Source organism: Pseudonaja textilis, chromosome 2 (assembly GCF_049901715.1).
Source record: "Pseudonaja textilis isolate UNSWEBS1 chromosome 2, rPseTex1.2, whole genome shotgun sequence".
NCBI lineage: Eukaryota > Metazoa > Chordata > Lepidosauria > Squamata > Elapidae > Pseudonaja > Pseudonaja textilis.
In genome coordinates, this window is record NC_141991.1 from 110,928,840 (window position 1) to 110,940,146 (window position 11,307).

An 11,307-nucleotide genomic window follows, 5' to 3' on the forward strand; every position below is an offset into this window, starting at 1 on the left:
TTAAGGTTTAATAAAAAGGAATTTCACAGGGAGAAAATGATGTAATCGAAGCCTAGCCCTGTCAGATCCAGCGCTTTCAACAGATTCAAAGCTTAGCAAATTGGGAAAAGAAAAAGACAACGTTGAAAAAGAAAGAGCAACAAGTGAAGGATGCAACCCAGCATGCCTGGTTTAAACCAGTAAAACAAAAGTCTCTCTCCCTTAAACTCGTTCATTCTTTCTTTCCAACTGCCAAGAAAAAGGGACGTATAATGATATCACAAGGCCTTGATTAAATCAACATGGAAACAAGGAGTGTGTTTTTTCTCATGAGGGGGGCTCAGCCATGATGGGACAGAGGTCTTGCTGGAGACATTTTCCCACTCGCACAAAAAGCAACTACCCACAATGTACAACTCTGGATGGAATGAAATAAAAGGCTTATTATGAAGGGCCTTCAGAATCTTATATTCCAAAGCTGGCAGGTGAAGCAGAAAGAATTAAATGGGCATCCAGTTCTTGAATCTCAGTTGCTTGGGAACTTTGTACAATTGCTCAGAAGCTAGGACAAGATGTAGGTTCAGAAATGCTCTCCCCCTTATTACTACTTCATATATTCAGGTTATCCCTTCACTTTGGTTTTCAGTTCCAAGTGATAATCTGACTGTCTTTGGACCGCTGGATCAAAATCCAAAGGTTAGGAAGGCCAAAAGAGATGGCTCTTAATTTTCTGATTTCAGGCCAAAGAAATTATCCCAAAACCAATTATAGGTTGTTCTCAATTTATGACCATTTATTTAACGATGGTCCAAAGTTACAATGATGTCAGAAAAACTGGGTTACGATCCATCCTTGGAAGTTACAGCCATCGAACCACCCCACACAATCATGTGATCACAATTTGGGTGCTGGGCAACCCGGTCATGTTTACAATGGTTCCTATTTCCCAGCCAGTTTCCAACAAGCAGTCATTTGGGGAAGCCAGATTCACTTAACGATTCATTTATCAATAACACAATTTGCTAAGTGACCTCAGTAAAAATGGTCGTAAAATCAGGTCCATTCTCATGATCACTCACTTAACAACCAAATCAGTCAGCAACCAAAATCGCAGTCCCAATTGTGGTCATAAATCAAGGACTACCTGTACCTCTGAAGTACTTTTTTTGTTACTGGGCAGATGGAGGCTGTCAAACTCTTGGAATAAATTTTGGGTTCCTCAGGGTGATTTTACATCTGTTTTCAAATGTGAACAACAGTTCTTAGTTTGATTTCCCCACCCTCACTCCCACCCCTCCCACAAAAACTTTGGGCCTCTGGCTTGATTACCACACAGGAAGTAAGTTGATGATGATGGGAGCAACTAAAAAGCCCGCAACTAAGGGACCAGCAGTTGTTGGAAGGCTGCTCAAAGCACTCATTAATGGGGAAAAAAGCTTTAATGACATACAACTAAAAGCAAAAACACAGCAGGGTGAACATAACAACATTTAAAACGGACTCCAGCTTCTCTTAGAGGAAAACCAAAAATGTTTTATCCTAGTTTTAAGAGACTGTAAAGAGATTATATTTATATAGGGAACGGAAATCTGGTTCATTTCCACTGCTACTTCACAGCTCTGGAGCTTTTTTTATCCTTCTTTGCCTCCCCATTTCTGGTTTCCTTCTTTCCAAACCCTGATTCTTTGAACCCCTGTAATTCTGCTTTGCCCAACCTGGAAACAGTGATGTCCTTTCGGTTTGAGAATTCTGGGAAAATCCTAGGGCACAAGACGAGTAATATTTGCATTTGGAGTTCAAAGCAGGGAGGGACATGAGAACTCAATTCAAAACAGAACTGTCCAGCAAGTGATTGGATCTACCTCTGTTGCCAAACGATTTGTGGGGTTAAGGGAAGGTTGGATGCAACCTCTCATTCCAAAACGGTTGCTTTTTTAAAGCCATACAGATCTAAAATCCTACATGTCTAAGGAGGAATTTATTCTTTTCCTTACACGTCTAAGGGGGGGGACGACTCATTTTTCCCCCTTCTGGGTGAGAGAAGATGGCCCTATATGGGTTCAAGCTTGCCTTTGTGAAGTTTTCGTCTTGCGGTCGTTTCTCTTCCAGTTTCCACATACTCCCTCCTCTGCCCTCCCCTCCCCATTTCGAAGCTGTTCCATCAGAGTCTGGCAGCAGCCTACATTTTGCAGGCAGAAAGCCATCGCCAGAAATTAGGAATTTCAGTCCGCGGTTGTCTTTGTGCTTTCAAATGAATTCCTGTGGATCAGGTCAGCGAGCGCGCTAGAGCGAAAGGCAGGGAGGGAGGGAGAAAGGAAGCGAACTGCAAGGCGAAGCGGGCCGGCACTTCGCTTTTTCTTTTAATCTTGGGTAAGGTGGTGGTTGTTTTTTTTTAACCGAAGGGACCTTCAAAATCAGCCCGGGAGCATTCAGGCGCCCGCACTAACGACGAAAACTGCTGGTCGCTGCCCAGGCAGGGGCCAAGCGCGAATCAACGTGCGGGCTCCCTTCCAGGTTTCTCCCAACGCGCCTCTTTCCTTGCAGGATAAAGGGGTGGGGTTGTTTTGGCCGCTAACAAGTGACTTTGCAGTAGGGGAGGAAAAGGGGGCTGCCCGCGATAAGAGAAATGCGAGGTCGACCAAGCCACGAGAAAAGCCACTAGGGGAGCCGCAGAGAAGGGGAAGGGCGGTCAGCCGTATTTTTTTTTTTTTCTCCTTTTCGTCTTACCTACATCTGCATTGCAAAACGCCTGTTGCGGATGCACCGGGGAGCAGCTGCAGGCGTCGGCAAGGCGGTCCACCCTCCCCAGGAGCAAGACGGCCAGCGAGGCCAGGAGGCTCGGGAGCGTAGCACTCATCTTGCGGAGCGGGTGGGAGGGAAAGCGGGCTGGCGGAGGGGGTGGCCGAGGCTTGACTGCTCACGGTTCCTGCCGCCTCATCCAGACAGGCGCGCGCGCGCGCCCCCGCTCTGTCCTCTGAGCCGCGGTATCTGTGGCGATTCCGGGGGGACGCGTGCCGCTTCCGCAGGAGGCTGTCCTCAAAGTTTCCCTTGCAGTCAAGCCTGTCTCTCGGGATGGGGTGGAGAGCCTGGAAGGGTGGGGTGGGAAAAGGGTCCCCGCGGCTGGAAAAAGAAAGCCGCCTCGCCGATAGCTTCTGCTTCTTGCCTTCTGTGGAAGTGTTTTCTTCTCCGGGTTCCAGCCTAAGCCTGGCTTTTTAAGGGGCTCCAGGGAATTGCAGCCCCGCCTCCTGGTGGCGCTGGGCCAAAACGGGCGGTTGGCCTGCTCCGGTCAGAGTGTGCGCTGCTTTTCCTTCCCTCGCCTCCGGCCCTGCGAGATTGGGTCGCGGCCGGGCCTGTCGTAACGCGTGGGCCTGATGGGCACTTGCCCGTGGGCCCCACGAGCTTAGGGGCCCCATACTAGATGTGTGTGTTAACCCTTCAATGCACCTTGTATCACATAAATACAGCATTTTAAATTGATACTAACATGCAAATACATGTTTAATTTCAACGACCATTTACATTTTTATTTCTGTGAGTAGTTATAGTAGGGGCCCCAGTGCACTGCTTTGCCTGGGGCCCATAAGGCTATTAAGATGGGCCTGGTCTCAGCTGCTTTTGCTTGACAGTTGTCCCCCACCCTTCTCAGGCTGCCGTTCCCCACTTAAGAGCAGCCACTGGCAGTGAATCCGGGAAGCAGCCAGAGTCTTCTTTTTTTTAACAGTATTTTTTGACAATTATAAGAGCAGTCAAGCTTAAAAGGAATGCAATTATAGGAGGCACCCTGTTGGCCTTTTCCCACTGAACCAATGGCACCAAGTCCATTGCTGTCCTGATCCAGGCCCTTAATTGAGCCCTGCCTCCACTCAGACTTTGCTGTTTCAGAAGGCCAACCTTGGTGCAAGGTGCTAAAGAAGGCCTAGCTGCTGTAACAAGGCAGTCAGTTCTCCAGAAATAAATGAACAGCTGCTGAAGAAAATAGAAGGCAGAGTACCAATCTACTGTGCTTAGTTTATCAAGACTGAAATGTGATCAATACAGTACTAATTCCAGAATCTTGGAAAAGGCATCCTCCATCTTTCTCCCTGCATTAATCTTAAGAAGAAGATGGCGTTTCTAGGCAACCTTAAGTTTTGGCATCAATGAGAAATCTGATTTTTAATAAATATGAAGTAAAGAAGCTCAATACCAATGCATTCTTAAAATTTGGGAGACTGTTTTTGACTCTTGTGGTAAAGGAGATGGTTTTTCCGATGTTCTGAATGTATTGGTTAAATGCCATTCCAAACAGGTTCCTAACAAAAAAGAACCAAGTGTGCTCTTCTAAATATTATTTAATATTTTTGATACAGAATATGTTACATGCCAAGCATAGCACATATTCTTAAAACATTCACTCTAGAGCATTTTTGTTCCCCTTTAAAAAGTAATTTCTATCAAATGATTATTGGTATGCCAGTTGACACTTGTTTTCCCCATATGTATGGTATTCCCCATGAATACCATCTTGAGGAGAAACTTGGATTTGGTAAGATTGGCGCCATATTTGGGTTGAGAACAGCCGACTTTACAAAAGTTGGGGAATGGGGAAGGTTTGAAGTCTCTATTTCAAATTCTGCCTCTTTTCATGTAATTTTGGTTTCTTTCCTTGAAAATGCCCTAAACGATATTCTATTACTACCTTTGAAAATGGTCATTGTCTAATGTTCTGCATGGTAAACTTTATGGAACTTTGTGTAGACACACTAAGCCTTAACTTCAGTGTCCCACATGAGCTCACTGACAATACCTCCATTCACTCTAAATGTTGACCAGAAGATACTGAAGAGAAGGATGTTTGCTTACTATGAAATCACCCCAGAATGTCCTGGGGGCACATAAAGAAATTTATGATAGGCACTGAAAGAGTGTGTATAAGTGTTTTGACAATGCTAGGGTCAGGAAGCCAGGCTGGAGGCGGGTCTTGCTGACGGCCAAGGAGTGGAGCCGGCTGAGCGCCCAGCAGTGAGTCATGGCTGCTAGGAGTTAAATGGAAACACATGTGCAACCATTTGCAGGCTTTATTACTCACAGCAGGGAAAGTGTGGACACTTGGTAAACACAGGCCAAAGGCTGGGCTGATGCTTGCATTCAGACTTCCACAGTTCCCACACCCACTATTGCAGAGGCTCATCGGCAGAGGATGAGGTCTTCTAACTAAATTCTCCATGTTGACTCGATATTCACTGTGCAAATTGAAGCTTCTCCATTCTCCCAGACATCCTGCTAAGATGAATATTTTATGAAGTTCTTCTGCGGTGTTCAAAATTTCAATTGTGTCTTCATCAGTTCCTCTCCTTGCCCAGGGAGCCATCTGAAGTTGATCATCCTACTGCAGGACACAATTAACACTCCAAACTCGGGAAATGATTTCACACATGGTTAATCTAGTTCACAACTATTTGTGTCCATGTAGAGCATTAATAATAATACAAATCTTCAATTTCCACTTCAGTCAGAAAAAAACAACCTAAACTAAACAGCAGTAAGAGACCAGTTCTAAACCATGCCACCTTGTTAGAGATTCTTGAGAGTTGTTTTTCTCTCTAATGATAGATAAACTGATCCATATCTACACCTGCTTTTCTTTGTTTCCTTTACTAAACTTGCTAAACATTATCATTGTGTCTATGTCCCAAGGAGAATTAGATATTCAGAAGATGTAAGGTAAAACAGCTTTTATCATAGAAGTTGCTTTGAGAAACCAATAGCGAGAAGCAAAAATTGGAACTGTTCCAAATCTCTTGGTGAGATGCAATTAAGATGAGACCTTTATGAATGTGTTTTAGTCCTTATAGTCCTTTTCCTGATTCCATGTTGGGGGGAGGGGGACTTTCACACATGGTTAATCTAGTTCACAACTATTTGTGTCCATGTAGAGCATTAATAATAATACAAAATGATAAAGTATATCCACTAAGCTAAGTTTTCCATGGTTCTTTGAGGAAAGCCAAACTTCAGTTGGTACTATGATGCAAATATGTAGCTGGTAGTGCCCATATGTTAGCAGCAGAAGATTGACACAGTAGGAGAGAAAATAGTTTTAATTTAACCTTGAGGATGCTGGATTAGAAGATTAATATGGTTCTGAAACTGGAAGAAGAAATCTCAGTATCTTACTTTACACTGATGACAGTTCTGAGGGCAGAAAATATAAATAATCTCTAAACTTTATAAAAATCTAGGAACCTAGTTAAAAATCAAGACCAAATAATATGTTTATACCAAATGGTTTCCTATGTTAGCTGAACCATGCTTATTCCATTTACCCAATTTTCAACATGATTTATCAACCTTTAAACTACACTGCTCAAAAAAATAAAGGGAACACTTAAACAACACAATGTAACTCCAAGTCAATCACACTTCTGTGAAATCAAACTGTCCACTTAGGTAGCAACACTGATTGACAATCAATTTCACATGCTGTTGTGAAAATGGAATAGACAACAGGTGGAAAGTATAGGCAGGTAGCAAGACATCCCCAATAAAGGAGTGGTTCTGCAGGTGGTGACCACAGACCACTTCTCAGTTCCTGTGCTTTTTGGCTGGTGGTTTGGTCACTTTTGAATGCTGGCGGTGCCTTCACTCTAGTGGTAGCATGAGACAGAGTCTACAACTCACACAAGTGGCTCAGGTAGTACAGCTCATCCAGGATGGCACATCAATGCGAGCTGTGGCAAGAAGGTTTCCTGTGTCTGTCAGTGTAGTATCCAGAGCATGGAGGCGCTACCAGGAGACAGGCCAGTACATCAGGAGACGTGGAGGAGGCTGTAGGAGGGCAACAACCCAGCATCAGGACCGCTACCTCCACCTTTGTGCAAGGAGGGACAGGAGGAGCACTGCCAGAGCCCTGCAAAATGACCTCCAGCGGGCCACAAATGTGCATGTGGCTGCTCAAACAGTCAGAAACAGACTCCATGAGGGTGGTATGAGAGCCCGATGTCCACAGTTGGGGGTTGTGCTTACAGCCCAAAACCGTGTAGGACATTTGGCATTTGCCAGAGAACACCAAGATTGGCAAATTCGCCACTGGCGCCCTGTGCTCTTCACAGATGAAAGCAGGTTCACACTGAGCACATATGACAGATGTGACAGGGTCTGGAGACACCATGGAGAATGTTCTGCTGATTGCAACATCCTCCACCACGACTGGTTTGGCAGTGGGTCAGTAATGGTGTGGGGTGGCATTTCTTTAGGGGGCCGCACAGCCCTCCATGTGCTCGCCAGAGGTAGCCTGACTGCCATAGGTACTGAGATGAGATCCTCAGAACCCTTGTGAGACCATATGCTGGTGTGGTTGGCCCTGGGTTCCTCCTAATGCACGACAATGCTAGACCTCATGTGGCTGGAGTGTGTCAGCAGTTCCTGCAAGATGAAGGCATTGATGCTATGGACTGGCCCGCCCGTTCCCCAGACCTGAATCCTATTGAGCACATCTGGGACATCATGTCTCGCTCCACCAATGCCATGTTGCACCACAGACTGTCCAGGAGTTGGGGGATGCTTTAATCCAGGTGTGGAAGGAGATCCCTCAGGAGACGATCCGCCACCTCATCAGGAGCATGCCTAGGCATTGTAGGGAAGTCATACAGGCACGTGGAGGCCATACACACTACTGAGCCTCATTTTGACTTTTTTTAAGGACATTACATCAAAGTTGGATCAGCCTGTAGTGTTTTTTTCCACTTTAATTTTGAGTGTAACTCCAAATCCATACCTCCATGGGTTGCTAAATTTGATAATTTTTGTGTGATTTTGTTGTCAGCACATTCAACTATGTAATGAACAAAGTATTTAATAAGAATATTTAATTCATTCAGATCTAGGATGTCTTATTTTTGTGTTCCCTTTATTTTTTTGAGCAGTGTATTCTTATTGTCTGGGCTTATTTAACTTGCTAGGCTAAAAATTATTTTTCCTTTTTGTGGCTTAAGATGTTGCCTCAATCAACCTTTGAATGGCATTATGTGGAATGCAAGAGTCTCAGTAATTTACCTCAGGAAAGCACTCTCACCATCTCCTAAAAACTCAAGAGTAAGCTATTCAGGAACAACCACAGGAAAGTGTATCTTTTCCACTGAAACTTCATGTGCTGATCCAATATTCTTGAACTTTCAAAAGTGACCACTCAATCCATTGCATCTTCTTCATCGTCTGGGGTGAAAGCATCAATTGAGCACACATTTCCATGTGTGTCAAATTCTCACAGTTGAAAACTAAGTACTGCTTGACCAGTTAGATAATTAGGCATCTCCACTGATAAAGCATTTGTTCTGCATTGCCAACTGAGCATCAACAGTAAAAATAGCAATAAACAGGAGAAAGATTCATTCTAATAAGTTTAAAGACCTAACATTTTTCACAGTAAATACAGTCTATGCAACTCATCATAATTTCAGTCAGCTTTGAGAAATACCTGATTATAGCAAATTAAACATTAATCAATTGTTCTCAAACAATTCATTTCATTTGTGTCTTCTCAGATTTGTGAAAGGAAAATAAAAGTAATTTTATTTTAAAATAATATTTTAATAAAAGTGCAGTTTTTTTATCTTAACAAGCCTCTTTTCCTTGTCCCCAGGAAACAAATAAAGAAGTATAATTTTAAAATATATGTATTGGTCCCTGAAATAGCAATTCACCATTAAAGCGGCAGATAATGGTTTTGGGTTGTTGTTTTTTCTTTTCTTTGTGTTCATGCTGATGGCATTGTATTGGTCAGGAGGTTAACCAGTGACTAACTATACAATACATTTTTAATCTACCAATCTTTCTGACGTGTTTTTCATTAAGGAAGTGTTTTGTTCAAGATTCACAATTAAGAAAGGAATAATAGATACATAACTGTTTTAGTAGCTAATTCAAGACTACCATACCTTCTAATCCACTGAAGACAAAGGCTGAATTCTGTTTTTACCTGAGAAAGTTGCACCCGCCCGTTCCCCACGGAACAGAACGCTGATTGCATTTTTTATACCAAGAACTGCTTACTTACACAAGGATGAGGGAAATTTCTGCTGCCAGCACAGTGAAGCTGAAGTCATGGTCCTGCTGCTGTCATATAGCTTGCCAAAATCCTTAGGAAAAACACCCAGAAAAATCCAAAATACCTCCCTCTTCCAATGAAATATAATTCTGGAAATAAAACAGCAAGAAAGAAGATTTCAATAACTAGAAAAGTGCAAAAGGGAGATGCTTGCTATGGATTTGCAATGTCATGCTAAAATAAGAGCCCCATACAATTAAAAAAAACCTTATGGAACAGTATGAGTCTTTCCATAGCCTGTGTGCTTCAATTTACCATATTCATAATTTTGGAAAATTCAGTTATGAACCCAAGCACATCAAAATTGTTTATCAAGTAAGATGCCCATCCTTACATTCCACATATGTAGTAAATTATTAAGAACAAAACTCTTTATGTTCAATCTAGAATTATGCACAATTTGATTGTGGAACCAAAGAGTATAATGAGAGAATATAATGCAATATAAATATATTCCACTCCCACTGCTATTTAAATTATGTCCAAACTCAGAACATGATGGTGATTCAGCTGAACATCTAGGTATTTTACTAGAATGTCTATCATGGCAATCACTAAGGTGAGATGACCGATGTATACATTTGATAAATTAATAAATTCCAGCAGATCCTACAGTTCTTCAGCCATCTGGGCTGAAGAACTATATTGAATGTTTTAAATAACAACACTTTAAAAGAGAAGGCATCTTTTAGGAGAGCATAGACAGAGAAACATATATCCAGAAAGCAAAATGGCTTGTCATTTCTATACAATTTGAGAAAAATATACCATTTAACATAAAGATGTCCCATGTGAAATGGATGGGATTGAAAACCATCTTTTCCCAACCAGCTGTTGGAGAAGCTGTGAGATTATATGGGCAGCTGATATTCACATGGAAACGTATCTCCTGACTTGGAATTTGAGATCAGAAAGAAAAGCAGAGAGATGAAAAATAAGGTCAGCCTAAGCCTTTTTATTACTTGAGGTGAAGATCAGTTTTCACTCTTTCAATTATATACACAAAGACAGCAAGACTAGCATGGGAGTCTTGCTCCAACATTGATGATACATCACATTTTCCATCAGGAAACTTTTGAAAGCATCAGGAATCACAATTAGGAGTAGTTAATATACTCAGGTCCTCTTCTAAAAACTTGCTTCCATCTCTCACCTATATATGCCACCAAAGGTAACTCCTTTGCTCTGTCTACTGGTATAGCTGGCTGCAGTAAACAATGTATTCCCAAGGCCCATCAGCATCCGCAAGTCTTCTAAGAAATGGAAGCTACTTTTTTTACCTTCCTCATGGTCTGTACCTTCTGCTGTATTGCTAAAGCTACGAAACAGCAGACAAAGGAGGCATCACCAGAATCTCAGCTACTGTCCTCCACTGGCCCTCATAATAAATATCCACACAGATGGGATTTTTAATCACCCAGCTACACTGTGCCATTGTACATGCCTGCAAACAGAGAAGAGAAAGTCAGCAGTGGCTGGATACAAACCTTCTCCAGCCTGGCACCACTCAATATGCAGGATACTGTTTTCAGAATTCCTATTCAGCATGGCTAGATGGATTGAGCCAATCCATCCGGACAGCAGTAAGGAAGGAAGGCTGTACTAAAAGGAAGAGCCTGAAATATCAATTAGCAATTCTTTTTTGCCTCAAATTCCTATGGTAGGTTTTGGGGCTACTTGCCTCTAGCTGGATAAGCCACAGTGCTTATTGTTGGTCCTAGTGATGAGAATGATAATATTGATGGATACAATTTTAGAGCTGCTATTTTGAATTATTAGACTAAAATAACTGCTTTAATTAAAAATGATACCCTGTATCACTTTCTAATATCACAAACTTTCTTGGTATTTATATTTCAGAATAAAACATTATATCCTAATTCAACAGTTGCTTCCTCCTCCCTCGTTGTAGTGAAGGTTTACCACTTGATTAAATAAATGCACCATGATAGTCCTCAAAAATTGCTGTTGCAAGTGAAATTCTGTAAAGAGCTTGCTTCTGCCAATCAAACAGATCACTACATTGATGTGATTATGGAACAGCCAGAATTTATCCAGTAGATTCCAGATTTGGGGCAATTTGCTAGGCTCAGATTCCATCAGGGCACAGTTTGTTGGCATCATTAGTTAATAGCAGTGCTTCAGATATGGGTTCAAGCCTATCAAATCTCAACTGAAGTACTGTAAATCTTACTCCTTTTCTAATGACCACCACTGCATTGAAATTGGTCATCATTTCTTGC

At 42.3% G+C, this 11,307-nt stretch overlaps 1 protein-coding gene and 1 long non-coding RNA gene across 2 annotated transcripts in view; both read right to left on the reverse strand.

Annotated features, from left to right (window-relative positions):
• The window catches only part of TIMP2 (TIMP metallopeptidase inhibitor 2), a 33,636-nt gene extending 30,255 nt beyond the window's left edge, over window positions 1–3,381 (reverse strand). Inside the window, exon 1 of the mRNA XM_026701814.2 lies at window positions 2,707–3,381. Coding sequence (XP_026557599.1) covers window positions 2,707–2,836 — 130 coding nt within the window. The 5' untranslated portion in view covers window positions 2,837–3,381. The remainder of the gene's footprint in view (window positions 1–2,706) is intronic.
• A 1,640-nt stretch (window positions 3,382–5,021) lies between these two features.
• LOC148127016 (uncharacterized) lies at window positions 5,022–10,467 on the reverse strand. The gene is made up of 3 exons (XR_015741822.1): window positions 10,345–10,467; window positions 9,014–9,153; window positions 5,022–5,347 (listed from the first exon to the last, which is right to left on the reverse strand). It is a non-coding gene; the product is annotated as an uncharacterized LOC148127016 (long non-coding RNA).
• Between the last annotated feature and the right edge of the window lie 840 nt (window positions 10,468–11,307).